Below are 22,096 nucleotides of genomic sequence, written 5' to 3' on the forward strand. Positions count from 1 at the left end.
CTAGGGCCAGGTGTAGGAGCGTGGGGTGAGAAATGTTGTGGCCTCATTAGTGTTTGGTTTTGCGGTTGAGTTTGTTCAAAGTGAAACTCGATGGGTGTGAGCCCACCCGGATCAGAACTCTGGGGCAATCAAGAGTCTCACAACCCCTGTGGAATGAAGTGGCGATGCTTACTTAGCAATCACACACCGGAGCTGTAAGAAAACCATTGGATGTTGTAAGAGTTGGCAGCCCTGCAAGGGAGCCCTGAACTTTGTCGGTTTTTGTTCAGTGGCCACTGAACATAAATGTCGATGCTGGGACAAAGACAGGTTGGGAGCAAAGCTGTTCAGTGCTTCCTGGCTTAATGTGGATCTCAAGCTCCTGAGTTGTTTCCAGCACATGGATGGCTGGTGGGTAGTCGGAGACAGAACCTCATGTCGATTCCGGCGGGAGGGTGGGGGGCACTTTCCAGTCTTGGATCTCCAGGACAAAGCCATACGAATGTCATCCCATCATACTGCAGTGCAGTGTAGTGGGCCAGAAGATCCCTCTGATTCCTTGATCACAGAAGACGGGCCGGTCTTATGGGGAAGAAGCCAAACTGGGATAAGGGAACTCGCACTGGAGGGCTCTCTCGCGAAGGGGCAGGCAGGCAGGTTTGCTCATATCTCGTATCATGTCCAGTCACAAGCTCACATGAGACTAGCTGCAGTTTCTCCCCTGGAAGTTCTTCCGTGAGGCTGATGTTTGGAACCATGAGCTGGAGAGCAGAGGGTCAGATCTTGGCCTTTCCCCATCCCACCACACGTCTGAGTGTATTTAACTGAACTTCTTTAGAAACAGAGAGAGCATTTCGTTGCTCCAGGCTGCCTCTTCATATCATCCTTAGCCCTTGTCTGGCTGTCTCTCTCACAAACACACACATGGTTTGGGTAGAGATCTGAGCTTTCCGACAGGCTGACGGAAATTGGCTGTGACCTTATTGCCGTAGAGAAAGCTGCTTCCGCCTTTCCTTGTTGGATGGGACGAACTTTGGGGGGAAATCTGCAGTGAGCCACAGTGATTGGAGGCGGTGGGACTGATTCTGTTCTTAGCTGTGCTGCTGTAAATCAGGAGCAGCTCTGCTTAAAGACAGTGGGCCAGAATGTATATAAATAAAAGACTCTAAATAAGCTCACTCCTGTCTCTCATCCAGCATGAAAGTGAAGTCCTGACCCCTTGTGGTCATTAAATACCTGGAGGCAATTTTCACATGAATTCTAGGGTCAGCTCTGATGTTCTGGCCAAATTTCAGTTCTGGCAGTTGCGTTTGTTCTGTGTGTGTTGAACTTTTCCTACAGTGTCACAACTCAGTACAATAGTTGTCACTGCTTTCTCTCCTATATTGTTGTGTGGTGTTGCTGTGTACAATAGGCAGCCGCCACAGTCCACCCCAGAAATGGCTGCATTTTGGTGATCCCTGAATGTACATTGGCAAAGTTTGTCAGCCACTTTAGGTTCTTTGGCTGAAAGGCACGCTAGAATATGGCAGTAGTTGTTGTTTCAGGGATTTGGGGGAAATGAATGATCTTTCGTATATGCTGTGTACTAGATTTTCAAAGGCACCGTGCTCCCATTTAGGCCCTAAAATATGTGACCAGGTTTTCAAAAGTTCAACCCACTGGGTGCATGATAGGTGCTGAGCTCTTCGGCGAATCTCACCATGGGTCACAACGAGAAGCACAGGCCGAGGGGGAAAAGGAGTCTGAGCCTTTTGGAAAATCCCAGCCCTTGAAAATTTGGCCTCCACATGCTGAGATGTTATGTGCAATGGGTTGAATTAAGGAAGGGAGTGGCAGCCCACATTTAGAATTTCCTGCTGTTTAATACCCAGAATTCATCTGCTTTCTGACTGGAGGAAGAGAGATTGAGAAAGATTAAAAAAAGGAAGAGCTGGGGTGTGGGCTGCCTGCCAAATCTGCGTTCGTTTCCGGGTTTGGAATTCCCGGGGTTAGCTGCAATCCGCGTGTGGGACTTAGAACAGAAAGCCTGACGCACTCCCTCCCCATTGAGACCACAGAGAGCTGTAAAACTGAAGCATCAGGCAGCCCTTCAGATTTCCCAGATGTTGTTTCTTTGCTACACAGTTCTGGTTTTGCCCTGGTGAATGCAGCCTTCGTTGGCTGCAGGAAGCCTAGACAGAAGAATCTGTTGTGACTTGATTTTTTACATCCTCTCTGTGTCGCATCAAACTGCTACGCCATGCAGCTTCTGATGAAAGTATCTGATCAAGGCCAGGTCTACACTAGAAAAGATTTGCCAGTGTGGCTAGACTGACAAACCATGCTAGCATAGATGCAGCTTATACTTAGGGTGACCAGATAGCAAGTGTTAAAAATCGGGACGGGAATGGGGAGTAATAGGTGCCTATATAAAAAAAAGCCCCCAAAATTGGGACTGTCCCGTTAAAATCAGGACATCTGGTCACCCTACTTATACTGGCAAAAGAATGCTTTTGCTGGTATAGCTCATACCAGTTCAGTGAGCGAAATAAGCTAGCTGGGCAAAAGCATCTTTATGCTGGAATAACTGTGTCCATACTAGGGCTTTTGCTGGTATCGAAATGTTATAACAAAATCACCCTCCTAACTGATGTTTTGCTACCGGCAAAAGTTTTCAGTGTAGACCCAGCCTCAGGGTTAATAAGGGAACCCAGTCCAGAGACACCCAATGAAGGGAACACACAGCAAAAAAAGAAACCCGTCCAGTGCACCACATGCCAAAATGACCTCTAGAGACCAGTTTTGTTCAGAGGCTTTCAGTGTGTGTAACTCCAAAACAGCAGCAAACTCAAGGAGACCTAAACCAGCCTCCACCCCTGCAAAGCCGAACACACCCCAACATTTGGTGGAATTTGGATCGGGCTGTGACTTTACAGCAAGACTCTAGTAACCTGTGCAAATGGGTGTAAAACGCTGGTGTCATGGAATGTGGAGGAGTCAGGGCCCTACACCTCCCCTTCCTGCGATTCACCGTGACTCTCAGCCAGCCAGTAAAACGGAAGGTTTATTGGATGACAGGAACACAGTCCCAAACAGAGCTTGTAGGTACACCCAGGACCCCTCAGTCAAGACCTTCTGGGGGTCAGGGAGCTTAGACCCCAGCCCTGGGGCTTCCTCCGAGTTGTCAGCCAGCTCCAAACTCAAACCCCCTCCAGCCGTCTCACCCCACCTCCCCCTGGTTCCTCCTCCAGCCTTTGTCCAGTTTCCTGGGCAGAAGGTGTCACCTGGCCCCAACCCCCCTCCTGGGCTCTCATGTTACATGCTCAGGTATCTTCCCTCAAGGAGAATTTCCCATCCCCAATGCAGACAGTCCCAGTAAAACTCCCGACCCCTGCAACATTCCCAGGTCCATACTCCCCACTCCCTGCTGCATCACGGCTGGTGACTCTGAATAGTGGTATTGCACTGGTGTGAATGACCATTAGAGCTGGCTGAAACTTGGAAAATACTTAGTGTAAATCTGTGCAAAAATCATGTCCCCTTTTTCCACTGAACATGTTCAAAATTTAAATAATTTCAGTTGGCTCGAACGAGGACATAATGAGCAAGGCAATAGGGAAGGTTAGGGGAAAGATGGCCCAGTGGCCAGACGCTAAGCCAAGTCTTGGATAGCAGGTCTGCCGCTGAGTTCTTGTGTGACCTTGGGAAAGTCTGTTAGCCTCTCAGTGCCTCATCTGTTCCATGGGGATAATAGTCCAGCCCTGCTGTGCCTCCCAGGGGTGTTTTGAGGAGAAATACAGTAAAGGCTGTGAGGCGTTTAAGTTATTAAAGTAATAGGAGCCTATATGAGTACCCAAGATCGAAAGAGTCAGGTCTCTTATCTCTACAATAGGTCAAACCAAACCTCCTGGGTCTAAACATCCTTGAGCTTTAGGAAAAGTCCAGTCCAGACTTTGTGGCTTATGGCTTCATGATTAGTTTAAAAAAAAGAGAAAAAAAATAGAATTTCATTGCAACTCATTTAGCTGCCTAAGAGACCCAACTCTGATTTCTAAGTATCGTGGGGAGCCTTGTGAATATATAAAGCTCATCCGTGCTTAGAAAAGGAAAGCAGAGAGAGAGAGAGAGAGAGAGAGAGCGCTGCAATTTTAGGATAGGGAGCAAGAGGGGAAAGTGCCTTGATAATGTATTTCTTTGATTTAGAAACAGGCACACATAACACACAGTTTATTTTGGTCTCAAACTAGTCATACAAAACCATTTCCAAATGACAGAACTGCACAAGAAAAATGAATAGTGCATACCAGGCGAATAAATAATTCCCTTATTTAACTTAAAATGTGCTTGGAAAATGCTCCCCCCCCCGACTCTCTTTTAGCCGCAGTACAACTAACACCCATCACTTTTGAGTTTACTTCTTTTCTGACAGGTTTTTTTTTAAAAAAAAATCCAAAATTGTGAATTTTTAGAATGTTTTTTTCTAGCTATCTAACTTTGCACATGAATATGGCCTTCAACACCTCAGTATCTGAGCACTGCACAACCCCCCTGTGAGGTGGGAAATACTATGTCCCCATTTTACAGACATGCAACTGAGGCACAGAGAGACCACATGATTTGCCCACGTCTGTAGCTGAGCAGGGAAATGAACTAGGGCTATGTACACACACAACTTAAGTCGACATAAGTTATGTCACTCAGGGGTGTGAATTAGCCCCCCTGGAGTGACATAACGTACGCTGACTTTGCTGCTGCCATGTGCAGGGACTGGAATAATTAAGCTGATGGGAGAGCTTTTTCCCATTGGCTTAGAGCAGCTACACTAGAGAGTGCTGCTGTAAGATCTCTAGTGTAGCAATAGCCTAGGTCTGCCAAGTCAACACCCTAACCATTGGGCCATCCTTCCTTAGCACTTCCAAGTGGTGTATTCATACATCTGCCATGTTAAAGCAGCCAGGCACAGCCTACAGTCTGGCACATGGGTGTACTAAGACGTGGAAACAAAACCTTGGTCATTAACCTCCCCACAAAATATACCCTGAAACCAAACAGGATGGGTCTGGGATTGGGGCATAACACTGCCCTGTCTGCGGGACGAGATGGCTGTTTTAAAATGTTGCTGTACAATGATCCCTCAGTGGAGCTATTTGTTTTAAGAAAGATTCGTGTCTTCTCTGTACGTACAGCAGTTGGTTTCTTTTTTAAAGGAATACTTACCACACAGAGTGTTTATTTACATTGTCAAGGCACCGTGTGGAGAGAAACCAAGTGAGAGAGGCAAAGAGAGTAAGAGAAAGGAAAAATAGCCGCTCTCCAGGGTGAAGATCAGTCAGCAAGAGGGAAGATGAGAAACAATCGCATTCAAAGGGAGACACATTCATCAAAGTACCACATGCCCTTGTGTTGGGTCTGGCATGACTTGTTGGCCTAGTGCTATGCTTCCTGGTAGCTAATCCTCCTCCTGCTAGGATGCCCCCTAGCACCAGAAGGCTAGAGGATAAGAAATGCCTGAACCTGCAGCCACATTTGGTGTAAGGGTCAAGCCCACAGCCAGCTTCAGTGACTAGTGAGTGTCCTCACAAGGGACTAGTGAGTTTCCTCCTGCTAGTTGCTCTGTGCGTGAGGCTCTCTGCTGCATTTTAACTGAGCATCCTCCGTGGATGGTGCTGACCCAGCAAAAGGGAGAGAGAAAGAAGAGGTGGATGACAAAGAAAGGCGAGAGAAGAGAGACAGATGCAGGAACCCGTCCCACCCAGGAGCACCCAGACGTTCTTTGTCATTAGGTCAGGACCTCCATGTATTTTAATTGCACGGGTCACTAATAATTACAAACCCACCCACAAAAGAGAGAGGCTTCTGCTTTGTAATTGCATGACCGTTGCTGTGCTGGTAGCGGGCTCGATAAAGGATGGCCCTGACATTCAAAGGTATAGTCCAGACAGGGTGAATTTCCTGTGGAATTTGCCATCCTCTCCTTGACTTTTCATAGAGGCTGTTGTTTGCAGAAGGAGTGAATGGATCTTGGTGTTGCTTTTTCCTTTCCCCCTACTTGGATACAGCTTTAAGTCCTGCAGAACATGTATCAAATCCCTCTTTGAGCCTATGGTTTCTAGCAACAGGTGTTGATAAAGGAGGGGGCCAGGGAAAAGCAGGGAAATATCTTCCTCTGGTGCTAACACCCATCCCCAGTGCAAGGCCCCAGGTTCCTTCATGACTGTCTGGGGTACAGAGACTCACCTTCACTGCTGAGACTATTGTCCTTGTGAGGTTGCGGCTGCAGCCTCCTCACTGAGATAAGAAAAGGGTTTCTTTGGGTGAGAACTGCATTTCGAAAGCTGCATAAGGGTTTTGTCAGGTCGGCTGTGGATGAAAGGTGTTACACATGCACAGAGCTCGCTACTTCAGCTTCCTTGATGCCCTGAGTCATGATTTTCCCAGGACAGAACTTTGCTGCTGGAAATGGTTATGCTAGAGCCAAGGGCTTGGTAGCATCTGTGTTAGTCTACAGTGGACTCTTGTTGGGTTTTTTGCCCTTTTTAAAAAAAAAAAAAAAAAAAAGCAAAAGCAAATGTGAATTCAGTGCTGGTGAAACAAGACTGACATTCTTGGAGATCGCCATTTCATAGACTTAAGGTTAGAAGGGACTGTCATGATCATCTAGTTTGACCTCCTGCACATTGCAGGGCACAGAACCTCACCCACCCACTCCTGTAATAGACCTATAAACTTGCAAGTGACCTGTGCCCCGTCCTGCAGAGGAAGGCGAAACCCCCCCCAAGGTCTCTGCCAATCTGACCCATGGAAAAATTCCTTCCTGCCCTCAAATATGGTGATCAATTAGGCCCTGAGCATGTGGGCAAGATTCACCAGCCAGACTTTGTGTTTTTGCATAGAGCATGTACAGTGAAAGGCAATGACAATCTAACCTCCCTGTCAATGTGCCTTAACCCAAGCGTGGAGAGAGCCCTTGCAGGGGTGAGTAAGTTCAGTCTCAATGCTGTCTTCAGTCCTTAGTCTTTTGGCTGAGAGAGCAAACAAAGGGGGCAATTAGTGTCAGTGGTTTTTGTATGACATGGGCACTCCTCTGTTGGGGCTGGACTAAGACCCCCCAAATCCATTTCACACGGGTCAATGAGCAGAGGTTAGTCTCTACCGACCTAGACTGGGTTCCTAACTGGTGACTTAGGGGCATAAGGCTTGTTAGCGAACCCTTTAGCTGCTCAGCTCTTATTGCACCCATAAGAATCAAGATCCCACAGTCTCCTGTGAGATCAGAGGTTTATTGATCCTTTCAAGGGAGTGGTGATTGGGTGGCGTTAATAAACCACTGTGAAAAATACATCTGACATCTGCATCCAGCCACATACACAAAAGCGTGTACACGAGAGCTGGCTGCAAAATGGGAAGGGAAATTCATTGAAAGTTTTCTTTCCCTTTTTTATTGTTTTAATTAAAATTCTATTCGCGGTGAAATTTTACTGATCATCCCCTATTTAAACACCTCCTTAAGACTTGCTGTGAGACAGTACTTCGCAAGATAGCAATATTTGGCTTGGGATATTAAGCACCCAAAGTTCCAGGGCTGTTTGGGTCCAGGGCTTGGGTCTTTCTTGTTATGAATAGAGAGGCCATCTGAAAAATTCAGCTGTGGTTCAGATTTGAGGGAGCGTGGTTTTCTCTGCTAAACACGCACGGGCAAACGTGCGCACCAAGGCACAAAACACACTTGTGCACATGTCCCCAAAAGTACACAAACCCACAGCACGTGCACACAAGAACCAAATATATCCACGCGTATGCAAACAACGGCCATGTGTGTACACTTACACAATACACTTGCACACAAACATGCAGGAACATACCCGAACAATGCACAGGCATGCACCGTACACAGACCCACACATTCATGCACTCACACTTACGTGTCTCGTCCACACAAAAGATTTGTCTCCATTTTCTTTGTGCCTAGATGATTTTCTCCAGACCTGCCCCAGAAAACACGCCCAGTTCCTCACTGGGTGCCTGGGAATGTGTCTGCTTGGAAAGCAATGTGTAAACAGGATGAGTAATAGAAGCCGGTTCAGGAGAGTGAGGGTGTGTGGCGGCCGGGGAGGGGGGATGTTTTGCTTTTGGTTCTAATTTTACTGAAAGGTGGCTGTGTGTTTTGGGAAAGGCGCTTGGACAGCAGGCTGGGGCCATCAAGCTCTTTGTTTTCTGCTGTTAGAGTTTGCTGGATGTGGGCTGATCTCCAGTAACCTGCCCATGACCTTCCCCACTTTGTGCATTTGCCTTAAATATTCAGGGCCTTGTTTTAAAAGGAAAGACCCTCCCTGCCCCTCACCCGGCTTCCTTTCCTTCGCTCTCCTTTCAGTTCATGGGCCTTTTCTTTTCTGCTGTGCACCTCTTAGGAGCTGGTTCAGCCTGGATCCTCAGCGCCATCCCTCCAACATAGCATTCTGGGTGGTACCAATCCAAAGCGGGACTTGTCCCTTCCTGGCTCCTTTGCGGCCTGCCCGGGGATACTCAAGCTGCTTGGTCGCAATTGCTTGCCATCCTGCCTATGATGCTCCTCTGTTTATCCAGGTAGAGCTCAGGCAAGGGCAGAGTAAGCTTCTTATGTGCTGGCCTACCCAGGTGCCTTAGGCCTAACCCTGGAGGGGGGTGCTCTCTAAGGCTGAGAGAGGGGCGCAGTTTGCACCGTCCCATTGCATCCTTGACCCTCTGCCAAAGCACCAGTCACCACAGGTTAGCCCAACTGATGGACAGATGGATTGGTGTCCAGCCAAGTTGGATCGACAAACAGAGAGCCAGCCTGGGCTGTGATAAGCAGGGCCACTGCGGTCATGTTTCTTGGTCACGTAGAGACTTATCCACTGGGGAACAGGGCTGAGGTCCATCAAACTCATTTCACATCAGGGCTCGCAGCAGGTCTGGAGGGGGAAGTAGAGGGTGGGGGAGATGGGCCTCTTCCTGACTGGAATCCTCTGGCCTGCTCTTTAGTGTAATGTCAGAGTGGCTCATAGGACTGGAAATGGGGAAACCCATGGGACGCTCATAGGGGGCCTTCCCGGCTGGAAGAACACCTCAATCAGACTCATCTCGAGTACCCACCACACAACAGAGGACAGGGGCACCTTGTGGCAGGAATCATCTCTGCTCCACTGCTGAGGGCTTCTGTTGTTCTGCCCCTGCTCCCTTCTGCCTTCAAGCCGTTGAGAGCCATTGTGCCTCTCATCTGGTTGGTTTATTGGCTCATTTCCCGCTATGCCCTTAACAATGCTCTGGAGGCATACGTTACTGGAACAGTGCCTCTGGGAGTCAAGCTGGTGGCGCCCATAGGAGGAAATGGAGCAGCCTGCATTCTATCCCGGGGCGTGCTGGGGATGAGTTAGAAGAGCGGACTAGAGGAGTAGTATTTTTCCATTGCTAAGTAAGTGTGAGCCGCTATCTAGCCAAACCCCGGCGGGGTGGCTTTGTATTGTTATCCCTGCTATACAGATGGGGAAACTGAGGCCCGGTCTGCACATTGACAGCGCTCAGCGGTTGTGAAAAAAAATTCACACACCGAAGTCCATAGCTGTGCCGACCTAGTCCCAGGTATAGACACAGCTAGGCTGATGGAAGAATGCTTCTGTCAAGCTAGCTACCATCGCTCGAGGACGTGGAGTTCCTACCGCAATGAAAAAAACCATCTGTCGCTATTGGGAGCATCTACACTACGGCACTACAGCAACACAGCTCCAGGTCCGTAACTGTGCCCTTGTAGTGTAGACGTGGCCTGGGGTTCAGAGAAGTTAAAATGATTTGCTTAAGATCTCTATCCCCTGTGTGGAGAGCATGATATAATGGCAGAGTTAGGAGACCATCTTTCCTCTGAGCTGTTTCTAAACCAAGTGGCAGAGCAAGAGAGCCAGCCCTTGATCCATGTTAAATGCCTGTTACACATTCTGAAAGCGTAAGAAACTTGCCTGGGTTCATGCTTTGTTGCAAACATGTCACTCCGCCCAGATTCCACAGAGGGGTTGCCAAGGTTCCCAGTCTTGGGGCCAGTTGGTGATTTTGAACCAAACCCCTGTAAAACCCACAGTGTCAAATGCAAACCTGGATTTGGAGGTGGGGTGGAGGGGCATAAGGCCCTCCATGGGCTGCATCCAAATGAAAAGTTCACAGGGACCGAAACCCTGACACTCACCCAGTTCATCCCAAGTTCGAATGGTGGAGTGTGGGTGATGACAAGGAGTGGATTTTATGCCAGGAATTTACTTGCCTCAGACACTCGGGGTGGCCTTGTTTTCTCCACTAGCCCAGGGCATTCAGGAATCTAGCATTAGTGTGCATCTGGGGCCCATGCCACTGTAGGCCAAGCCAAGGTGTGCGGGGTCAGATCACCTGTGCCACACGCTGCACACCTTCTCCCAGTTGCCAGGAGTCCGGGCTGGACTTTCTACAGCCACCTGTCCCACGATGTCACAGCAACCAGCAGGAAAAGAAACCTCCATGGAAGATGTTGAAACTTCAGCTGCAGTGCAGGGTTTCGGAGCCTAATCCCTTCCCGCTTTTGTGTTCAAGCGCCCTTGGAGCCAGTTTCTGCCCTTGTCTGGGAGGTTTAAGAATGATCTATTCAGGGAGGAAGTCTCTTTCTTCACACTTGTAATCCTGTTATGTCTACAACTTCGCTGCCTGCCAGACACAATGAGAACCAGCCTACAAGGGATTACAAGATGGGATTGGAGCGCTCAGCGCCGAGAGGACACAGCAGCCCTTTGTCTGGCTTGCTGCTTGGCTTGAGAGGGCCTTGCTGCACGACGCTCCATTGTGATGCCTCTTCACACAGAGAGAGATTCCTGAAGCAAGCTTCCCTGTCCTACCCTTTATAGAGCCGGCTTACAAACAGGTCCTGGTAACTGGTCAGCCAGGCAGCCAGTGAGACATCTTGCGGCAGTGTCAGCATCTGAATTTATAAGGTTGCCCAAACAGGCCTACAGGGGACAGTTTTACTAGTGGTTAGCGCACAGGCTTGGGACACAGGATTCTAGGGTTGCAGCTGACTTGACAGGCGAACTTTGGGGGGAAAACGTCACTTCTCTAGCTCTGTTTCCCCCACTGAAAACAGAGATACTATTTCCCTGCCTGCAGTGAATATCATAAGGCTGAATGGACAATAGTGAAACATTTTCGGGTGAGAGTTGCCGTAGAACCATGCAGTATATTTCTTTGTGTCTGCAAAAACTTGTATTCTGTTACTCAGAAATCCCCCGGCACTATATTGACATGGCATTCTGTTTATTAAGGGTCAGAGGGCTTGATCTCTGCTCACTGGTGTTATTGAGATCACATTCAGGCTCAGTGGTCTAGTGGTCTGAGAGGGGGCCTGCCTCTTCTTTTAGAAGGGTGTAAATCAGCAGCACCGCCAAAGCCAGTGGAGTGACAGTGCTGTGACATGGATGGAAGAGAAGATCCAGGCCCGGGGACTCAGCTGCTGGGTTCTCCTCCAGCCCAGCTGCGCAGCTCTCAGGCAAATCACAAAAGACAGCGTTTCCACTAATCTGGGGACTCCGAAAAATGGAGGCACCCCAAATCAGTGGCCGCTTTTGAAAATTTGAGCCTTCCTGTCTCTGGGGCTCAGATTCCGCAGCGATAAATCTGGGACAACAAAGGTGGGGCCAGGCCTGGATTAACCAATGTGCACTCAGTGCACTTGGACAGGGCCCCCATCTCACAGGGGGCCCTGACCACTGGCTGGGGGTGACCGTGCGGCCTGGCACATATGGTCACAGCACCATTCCAGGTTTGGCTTGGGTCATATAACCGGGGGCAGATGAGAGGAGAGGGAGGGCAAATTTGAGTGAAAGTGGGGGCCCCCCAATTTCAATAGTGCAGAGGGCCCCAAAATTCTTTAATCCAGCACCGGGAGACGATTGCTGTCTCTGGCCTAGACATGTATGATTGCATCTGCAATCACATGGACTCGGCCTTGGGGTTTCTTCTTAACTCTCTTCCCTCACCCTCAAGCCGTTCTAAATGGGGACCGTTTGAGCTGCTTCCCTGGCAGCCAAATGCCCTGTCATGCGATTTCTCACCACAGCCTTTGGAAAGCACTATTAAGAGCCCTTCTCTGCCTTGGTTGAGCTTGTTTCTCAGGCAGCGTGACAGGATGAGGAGGAAATGTGCCAGGAATGGCTCCCTCTACTCTCCATAGAGTTGGAGTCTATTTTTAAACATCCCCCGACTCCCCTGGGACTGCAAAGCAGTTGGAGGTGTGGGGATGCTGCTCACAAAAAACTCCCAAGCCAAGCTGAATTCCAGTTCAAAGTCCCGAAAGGGCATGGAGCGACCCAGGGAAATGCAAGCCATGTATAGGAACCTGGACATCTTGTGCTCACTGGGGTCTGTGAGCAAACAAATGCTCCACCCCACAAACACGTACCATGCAAACACACAGCTCCCCTATCACACACACATTCAACCCACGAACACGTACCACACCCCTATCCCCCCACACACACTTCTGCCCCACAAACATACCATGCAAACACACTGCTCCCTATCTCACACACACACACACACACCCCTCCTCTGCATACACTTGTGCCACACACTTTCCCCCTTATGAACACAAACCATACCACCCGCCCATATGGACACAAACACAACCCACACACACGGATATATAAACACACATCTCCCCCTCTCAGACACCACACACTTCCATCTCACACACAGATACCGAGACACACAAATAGCCTACATATAGAGTGACACCAAAGTACATCCCTCATTCACGGACACACAACCAGCCTTGATTAATAGTGTCGTTATTGGGGTGGTTCCTAGAGGCCCCATTGAGCTATTGCCCACACACAATGGAAAGTTGATCTCAGCCCCAAAGAGCTTGTGTAACCCCGACAGACCCGGGTCGTCGGCAGGCGGGATCGAACCTGGGATCTCTGGAGCTAAATGCATGAGTCTCTACTGCATGGCTCTTAGCAAAGGCTGTGGGAGACTCATTAATCTCTAAGTGGTCTCCGTGTGGCTAGCGGGGACAGAATACCACACCCAGGAAGTGAGTGGGTTACATTTGCAATTAGGAAACATCAGGTGGTTACAACAAACAGCCAAGGGCAGCACAAGGTAACAGTGAGGCAACCGGAATGGGTGTTATAAGCAGTGTCCTCCACACACCAGCTACCTCGCCGTTGTCAAAGGTTTTGAGCCTGTCCCCGGCGGGAGAGGAGCTCTAAGGACAGGTTTAAGGGCATCCCTGGTCAGATTTTCACAGGGATGGCCTGGAAGATAGCACAAAGGTGTTTGAGGGAAAGCTGGAGGATGGGCATGATTAGCAGAACACAGGTGGGGGCCGGCTCGTTAAGCATGCAACATGATTGCTCAGGAGAGATCCCCTCAGAATGCCACAGACGGGGTTTTAAACCACAACCTTTCCTTTCTGTTTTACAGATTTTTCTACTCAAGTCAATTCCACGTCCCTGAACTCTCCAACTGGCCGGGGGCCTATGGCCGCACCTTCCCTCCATCCATCCATCGGGCCAGGCATTGGCTCCTCGCTGGGCTCTCCGGGTCAGCTCCATTCGCCCATCAGCACTCTGAGCTCCCCCATCAATGGCATGGGCCCTCCTTTCTCTGTCATCAGCTCCCCCATGGGGCCTCACTCAATGTCTGTCCCTTCGACTCCCAGCCTTGGATTCGGAACTGGCAGCCCACAGGTGAGCGGGGAGGAGAGAGCTGGGGGCTGTGGGGGAGGAGAAGGGTTTTATTTACAAACAGTGGGAAACGAAAAGTATCTTATCCACATGGATTATTAAAAAAAAAAAAAAAAGTAGCAATGAGCTCAAACCAAGGCCCCAGACCGGAACAGCCGGTGAGGCATTCTGATTCCAGATCCAGTTCTGAACTACACAGATGGGATCCCTCCAGATCCGGACACCTCCAAACATGAGCAAGGTTCCCTGCGTGGTGCACCTGGACTCATGGAATTTTGTGGGGCGGTGGCTCAGTACGATCAGGGGTGGGAGCTTGGCTTTACAAGCCATGTGCCTGATTCTCCTCTGGCTTACGCTAGCCTCAGCCTAGTGTACCATTGTGGATCCCAGGGGCATATACTCCCGAGCTGCACCAGTGTATGTGAGAAGAGAGTCAGCCTCCGTCATTAGTGAAAGATGTCACCCGACAGGGACATTGTCAGGCTGTTTGCCTGGGCTTCGTGTTATTGGGCTGCAATGGGGACAGAGTCACTCGGCCATTTAAAGAACAGTCCTGGTCAACAGCAAAAATCCAGCTGAAAAGCCGACTGACGAGTACACCCGGTGCCTCTTCTACGAGCGGAGGTGGTGCAAGCACGTTTGGGATCCTTTGCAAAGCTGGTTGATCGATGTCAGCAGAGCCGACACGGGTGCCACTGAGAGCAGAAACAACTGGATTCAAGGGCTTCCATCCTGGGATGAGCCAGGAACAAAATGGGAGACAGGGCAAAAATAGCTGTCAGGGCCGGCTGGAGACCTGCCCTGCTCCTGGCATAAACTGGAGGCTGTTTTAACACCTGTGCTCATGCTGGGGCAGTCCCGACCTGTAGCTGAGAAGAGCCAGAACTATCATATGCCCCCGTGCTGGGTATAGCACCATTCTGGGGCCCCCCTTTTCTGTATCGCCCCTATATACTGCTCCCTCTTGTTTCCCAGGCCGAATGTGTTCCCCTTCTCTTCACTGGCGGAGGGAAGCGCTGGGGTTTGCTGACTGAAGATTATGTAAAAATCTCCCGCTATAAAGAAATAAGCGCCTTTTAAAAATAGCCAGAGCTGGGAGAGCCGCCCCGGCCCTGCCACCTGTTGCTGACTGACTGCGTATTACGTTGAGCAAAAGGGCAGATTAAGGGGTTGGCTACCACCTGCCGCTTGCTGTTGGTTTATTTATTTCACAGCCTCTCCGGGAGTCAAACACCTGCCAGCACGTTTATTTTTATATCGGCCTGATTTATTTTCGAGGGATAACCACTTTCTTGGCTGGGGATGGGGGGGAGTGGCATTTTGTGCACGCCTGAGATGGAGCTATAAAGTCTGGGCTCCTCTGTCCCCCAGCCCATTCATCACCCTCAGGATTCCACCTTTGTGCCCCAGAGAACAGCGTAGGGGTGCGGGGATAGACAAGAGTCCCTCTTGGGAGCCTGTCCTAAATCAACCCGAGTCTGCTGGAGTTCTGTCAGCACCGACTGTCCAAGCGTGAGAGCCGGTGCCGGAGGGGATGGAGACCTCGTCCATGTCCATGTGTCTGGTGCTGGGTGGGTCAGTGCCGCTGGTGTAAATAGCTATAGCATGTGTCTGTCCAGGGGCTGCTGGGGCCACTGGGGCCCCTGATGCCACCTAGGGCAGCCAAAACAGTTGCTCTGATTTATGGACCCTATGGGGCTTCGCAGGGTTGCAGAATTGCCAGAGAACATGCCACGTCCCCTGCCCCTGCGCTGAGTTCTCCTCCACTCTGCCAACCCCAGAACCCACGTCTCCTGGCTCCCTGCCCAGTGCTCTGTCCACTAGGCGAATCAATACATATGCCTATCCCCAGCATGGTGTCAACACTGAGCACCTTGGGTAGACAGACTGCCTTCCACCTTGAGGTCAGGAGGGGAGAAGTGAAACAACACTTCACAACTGTCTGTGGCATGAAGCCAGGGCAGTGGGAGACATGAAACAATGTGAGTGTGTGAGCTGCGAGCGGGAGAGAGTGAGAGGTTGGGATGGGAAGGGGCGACATGGCCAGAGTTTCAATGACACACCGCGGTTGTTTTAGGAAGCAGAGATGTACAAGACAGAGGAACTGAAATGAGAAGCCACGGAACAGAAAAGGGGAATTGAGAGCACATCAGATGGCACTTAGCAGAACCCAAGCATTTACAGCAGCTCTAGACCCTGATGGTGTACCAAGAGTGCCTGTTATTTGCTCATGGCCTGTCTTAAATGGTTTTCCTGGAGGAGACAGTTTAAGATATTTTCAGTCTAATGGCTTTTGCCATCTGTCCCCTGTCTGTGAGCATTAGGCCCCTGTCATTGTTAGGGGCAGAAGGACTTACCTGAGCCTGCAGTGAGAGGGGAGGGAGGCAGTCCCCACCATCACAGTGTGGAGGAGGGCAGGCAGGCAGGCAGGAGAGGAATGCGATTCCCTTTGTCTTTGTACCAGCCCGCAAAGCGCCGAGGTTAATGAAGCATGTCCCCCGCGTTGCAGAGGGGAGATGGCACTGATGGAAGGTGGTTTGAATCAGATGGCAGATGCCACTTGCCATCAGACTACGCCTCGTTAGAGCTGGAAACCTATCAGACCAGAAGGACACCAGGAGGATGAGGTGTGCCGGGCAAAGAGCCGCAAAGCCACACGCCTCCCAGCCCCGCTCGCTCTCCTTTGCAAAGTTTGTTTTGTTCTCTCCCCCATGGAACATTCTGTCCCTGCTGAACATATTCTGGTGCCCGTAAGCTTTGCGGATGGGCCTAAAGAAAGGCCAAGGGTTGGGCCAGCAAGGGTCTTCCCCAGACTTCCTGTAGTGCTGGACTGGGCCAGAGCAGAGTGTTTCAGGAGGAAGGGAAATGACGTTTAGGGCAAACAGGGCTGTAGCTTCCAGCTGCATCCATAGGGCAGAGCTTGGCCTCTTTGATGTCTTTGGGGAACTCGAGGAGCTGGTAGCACTTGGCTTAAGAGCTAGGCATAGTGCAGGCAGGGGTCATACTAGTTTCCCATGCAGCACAGTTTGCCAGTACCCCTCACTCTCCCCTTCAGCTCCCTCTGCTATTCCAGGCCTGTTGATGCACCTCACTTCTAATCTGCACTTCAGTCTCGGCCGGCTGTTCCAGGTCTGGGGCCCCCTGCACAGCTCTACTGATCTGGCCTGCAACATTCCCGTGTGTCCCTCTCGTGAGTGATCCAGAAATAAAAGGGAGTGAGCAAGTCAGTCTTGCTGGAGCTATGCCTCACGCTTACTGGATTCTGTCATCCAGGGATCCCAAACTGGTTTTCAAATACTCCAGCCTCGGAGAGCACCTTCCTGTGAGGTTGGTACCATCACCTCTATTTTAGCAATGGGGAAACAGAGCACTGAGAGGCCAAGACGTCTGCCGCAGGCCACCCACAGCAAGATTGCAGAAGCTCCCAGGGCAAGATTATCGAAAGGGCTCTCTCTTGCACGCACACGTATGTACATATGACATCGAAAGGGCTCAGCATCCAGCCGTTTCTATGGTGATATCCAATGTGTTGAATTCTCGTGAAAATCCGGTCTGATAGTGAGTCCCTGGCAGTGCCAGGAATTGAACCCAGGAGTCCTGATAAACAGATCAGGACTTACCTCTTTTTAAAAAAAATTGTGGGATCGTCATTTTTTTCTTGAAAACCCCAGGAATCTCTGAAGAACATATAAAAGAAAGAAAGAAAGAAAGAAAGAAAGAATTACATTTGAGTATATTTCATAATCCCTTCTTCTGCTCACTTCAGTTCCATTTGCAGGACCCAGGTGCAAAACTGGAGAAGCAGCAGCAGCCTATAGGACTGTGGCAGACCCCCCCAGGCATTTCTTGTAGCAGCTCTGCGGATGCCTGGGGAAAGCGAGGACAGATCAGACACAGAGTTAGGCTGTGGTGACTCTCCCAAAGCAGTCTCATTCCTTCAGACACAATTTATTCTTTTTAAGGACATCTGTGGACTCCGTGGCAGTTTTTACACCTGGCTGCTATCGGGCCCCAACAGAGAGGACCCGGATCCCCAGAGCTTAAAACAAAGTCAACAGTAGAGAGAGGAATGGAACCCAGGAATCATGATACCCAGTAACTTGTTCCAATTGCTAGGCTATGCTGCCCACTTCCACTGTGAGCTAACTCGAAGCACTTCCTTGTTATCAGCCCTGTGGCCCTCCATTGCGCACACTGAGCTGAGTTTGTGCTCACCAAAAGCAGAACTAGGTTCCATATGGCGACGAGGGTGAAGCTTTGGGCCAGGCTGGCTGGTTTTCTCACTACCCCAGCTTCAGATTTTTGTTCTGCAGCCTTAAACCCAAGAGGAAGGAGCAGTATGCGCCAGGGGAGAGTGTGGGAACCAAGAGGTACACGTGTAGCCTGCCTGTGGTTTCGGGCAGCCTCTGAAAGAGGAAACGGAGGCGGTTCCCATTCCTATGTGCTGACTCAGCAGCTAGTTGGGGCTCCTGCTGACTCATGGGGGAACACTCCCTGTATCAGTTTCGGGTCCCAGCCCCTAGGGGACGGGCAAGCGAAGAACCAGGGACTGCTGACCCCTAGCCATGTGCCAAGGGGGACAATGGGGCTTTCCACTGGATCTGCCCTTTATACCAGCCTTCCCTTCCCTGCCTATATTCAGTCCCCTTGCTCTCTGCAGTCCCACTGCACCAGCCCCCAGAAATCCTCGGTCTGACAGTGCTAGTCTCTCTCACCCCCTGAAGTCAGAAGGACATTTGGTTTCTACATGGAGTGAGTGATTAGCTCAAAGTAGGGGAGCACTGGGATCAACTGGTGACTTCTCCCCTGCTTGTTGAAGGTATCTGCTGCCCAGCAGTCAAAGTGGGCACGCTGTCTGGATTTTCTTCACTGCTCCTGGATGTCCATACAGCCAGAAACATCTTTGACCACCTTCAACTGCACCATTCCTCTCCAGGGCAGACCTAGTAACAGCGATTCTTGGTACCTGCAGGCTGGACCACTGAAATGTGCTCCCATCTGGGCCTGATTCTAAAGGTCACACCAGAAGGTGCAGCAGGAAGTGATGCCTCTTAGACAGGACGAATGTGAATGCCATACACCAGTGCTCCTCTTGTATGTTGGTTGGCTCTCAAATTCTGGTCCACTCCTCATCTTCAAAGCCCGGAATGGGCTTGGGACTGGCTATCTCAGTGAGAACTTGTCTGCCTGCTCCCCACAACACACCAGAACATTTTGACTGAGGGGACAGGTTTGAATTTGCACTGATCAGAGCTGGGGAATTACTTCTACAGGAAACCAGCTTTTACCCATTCCCTTTAAGGAGCTTTGCAAGATGCATTTGTTAAATCTGGAGTTGTGTCAACCCCTTAAAAAAAACAACAACACAACCAACAACTGTATTTGTTGTAGGCCACACAACAAGCATTGGAGCAACCTGAGCACTGGAGAAAGGCAGCTTACCAGGAGGGTGAAGGAAACTTTCATCTTCAACAGGCAGCTGATGTTCTTTGACTTTATTGGGGTACCCAGAAGCTGTGGTGATGGGTGCTGTCGAAAGATGTTTAATAATCATCAGCTGCATTTTGCAATTGGACTTATATTCCTATAAAGCGCTGAAGCAAACTGTTGGGTCTGATTGCTCCTAAACCTTATGAAGATTCAAAGTGTGGATCCTTATCTAATTCATAGGTTTTAAGGCTGGAAGGGACCATTATGATCATCTAATCTGGCCTTCCAAATAAAATAGGCCATGGAATTTCACCAAGTGGTTCCTTCATCAAGCCCGTAACTTCTGGCTGAGCTAGAGCATCCCTTTTAGAAAGGCAAAAAGTGTCAAGCGATGGAGAACCCACCATGTCCTCAAGTAAAATCAAAGCCCATGGCGAGCATTTAACAGAAATATCCAGAGAAACACATTTTTTAGTCCTGAGATCCAAGCCTGCTTTAGCTCCTCCTTTTCCTCTCCCCCATTTTGAAATAAAAATTCAGTGCTGCGTATTTTGGGGCTTAGGGTGCTAGTAAGAAAGGGGAGACCACAAATATTGTGGGCACACTAAAGCCGAGACTCCCAGAAATTGAATCTTGCACCTCAGCAATATTTCTGTGTTTCAAATTTCCCACCTCCCCGTCTCTCAAGGACAGCTGCCAACAGGGCAGTTTGAACAGAACAGAGAAGAGATTTTCAAGCACCCTTGTGTTCCTAGATTTGTACAGGAAACGTGCCAGTCAGCTGAAAGGGAACAATGGAGTGGTTCAGCAGAAGTCTTGACGGAGACAGGATGGGGAAGAGGGGATGATCGCCTGAGAGATGAGACCACATCAGCTGATTCAGGAGGAGTGTCGGAGGCGGGCAAGATGGGAAGTGCCGATTTTGCCATGGGCATTTGAGGAACCAAAAGTGCAGGGTCATTCATGAGACGGGGACTGAATATTGTAGAGAACAGGCAAAATGTGAATGAGCACCATTGCCCTCCACTGGAAGTGATCAGAACAACTTGGCTGTATGTGATAGGCCCTATGCCTCTGCCAGCTAACGGAAACACCCCTTTAGCCCCAGTGGCAAGGACCTGTGCCTTCAGAGCAGTAGGCCCTGACTTCTACCCCTGATGAGGCTGTGACACCTGTGTGCCAAAGTGGCAGCTCTAACATCCTAGGCATACACGGGGTTTTCTCCATAAAGAATGTCAGCGGCTGAGTTTCGTGTGACCGTCCCAGTTAATCCCATGGAAATCTGTCTGTGTGTCCATCCCTCAGGTCTTTCCATCTGTCTATTATCCGTCCAGGGGTTTTAGCCCGTACTCCTCATGGTAACTGAATGCCATTCAAGTCTCTCATATATCTCCGACGAACCTGTGGATCCTCCATACAGATGTTCATATATTCTTATGTCCTTACCTCAGAGGATGGGGCCCAGAGGTCCTAAGGATCTGTCGTTTCCTCAGCAAACCAGGCAGGGCTTTTGGGTGAGGTAGGGAGGAGATTTAAAACTCTCTCTTGAGGGTGGGTTTACCTTGCTCCTTTCTGTGGTTATTAATCATCTGACAGACACATTTCCTAGGGTCACAGATGTGCAGCGTTAAAGGCCAGAAGGGACCATGGTCATCATCTAGTTTGACTTCCTGCATAGCACAGACCATAGGACCTCCCTGGATTAATTCCTGCTTGAAATCCAATTGCTGTGGTTGAGCTACAGCATCTCTTTTAAGAAAAACAAAACATCCCATCTTGATTAAAGTATTTCCAGGGACAGAGAATCCATCATAACCCTTGGTAAGTTCTTCCAATGGTTAATTACCCTCACTGTTAAAAATTTACATCTTATTTCTATTCTTAATTTGTCTAGCTTCAACTAGAGCCATTAGATCTCATTAGACATTTGTCTACTAAACTGAAGAACCTCTATTACTAAATTTCTTTTCCTCACTTAGGTACTTCTAGACTCATCAAGTTACCTGTTAGTTTTCTATTTGGTAAGCAAAATAGATTGAGCTCCTTCAACCTGCCACTAGAAGGCCTGCTTTCCAATCCTTTAATCATTCTCATGGCTCATCTCTGAACCCTGTTCAATTTATCAATGGCCTTCTTGAAGTGTGGACACGAGGGGTGAACACCAGTACTCCAGTATGAATGAAACCATCAGACTTACCTTTTTAAACCAATGCGTGTCTCTAGAGAGGGAGGGAGTGGTTTTGCTTTAATGGAAGAAATGTGGAGAGGGCAGAAATATCATGAGAACCCCAGTGTTCTCCATTCCTGCATCTGTTGCAAGGCTGGGAGAAGTCCTCGTGTATTAGATAACATACTAAGGGCCAAATTCTACACTCAGGGATTCTGGGGTGAGTCTGAAGTAATCCTACTGACTTTAGCAGCCTTTCCTTGGGTACACACTTGAGAAACTGAGAGCAGAATTTGACTATAAGACCACAGGTCTTGATCCAAAACCCATTGAAGCTGACAGAGAGACTCCCATTGACTTGAAAGGCCTTTGGATCAGGCTCATAGATGACTGTTCAGTTCTTTTCAGGCACTGTGTCTTGCTGGTGGGGGGCTATGCGGTGCTTTCTCAGTGCAGCGGATTGGAAAGCCCCAGGCTGTGCATCATGCCAGGCATTTGATCAGCCCGATAAGAGTGGGAATCCTCCCTTCCTTTCCCACCACATGCTCTCTCATCACTTTGGTCCCTTCTGAGATGATGATATGTATACATCCTCCCTCCCCGCCACGCCATGCTGGTTGCTAAGATCCTCATGCACCAGGGACTCAAGAGCAGAGCAGTTCATAGCAAGAATGAATGAATGAGAGGCCTGGCAAAATATCTGCAGCAAAAGGGATTTTGTGGTGGTGCGGCAGGGGTTGGTTTTTCAGATGTAAATTGCCTATTTCCCGCTGGTGTTTGTGACACACAATCGGGAGAGCTCTATTTCCTTCACGATGGA

General features: G+C 49.6%; 1 protein-coding gene across 3 annotated transcripts in view; it reads left to right on the plus strand.

Moving 5' to 3' along the window:
* The window catches only part of RXRA (retinoid X receptor alpha), a 231,978-nt gene that overhangs the window by 140,514 nt on the left and 69,368 nt on the right, over window positions 1-22,096 (plus strand). For all 3 annotated transcript variants that reach the window (XM_073314208.2, XM_073314209.2, XM_073314210.2), the window contains exon 2: window positions 13,417-13,682. In XM_073314208.2, the coding sequence (XP_073170309.1) occupies window positions 13,417-13,682 (266 nt within the window). The remainder of the gene's footprint in view (window positions 1-13,416; window positions 13,683-22,096) is intronic.

Source organism: Lepidochelys kempii, chromosome 16, assembly GCF_965140285.1.
Source record: "Lepidochelys kempii isolate rLepKem1 chromosome 16, rLepKem1.hap1, whole genome shotgun sequence".
NCBI classification, from domain to species: Eukaryota; Metazoa; Chordata; order Testudines; family Cheloniidae; genus Lepidochelys; species Lepidochelys kempii.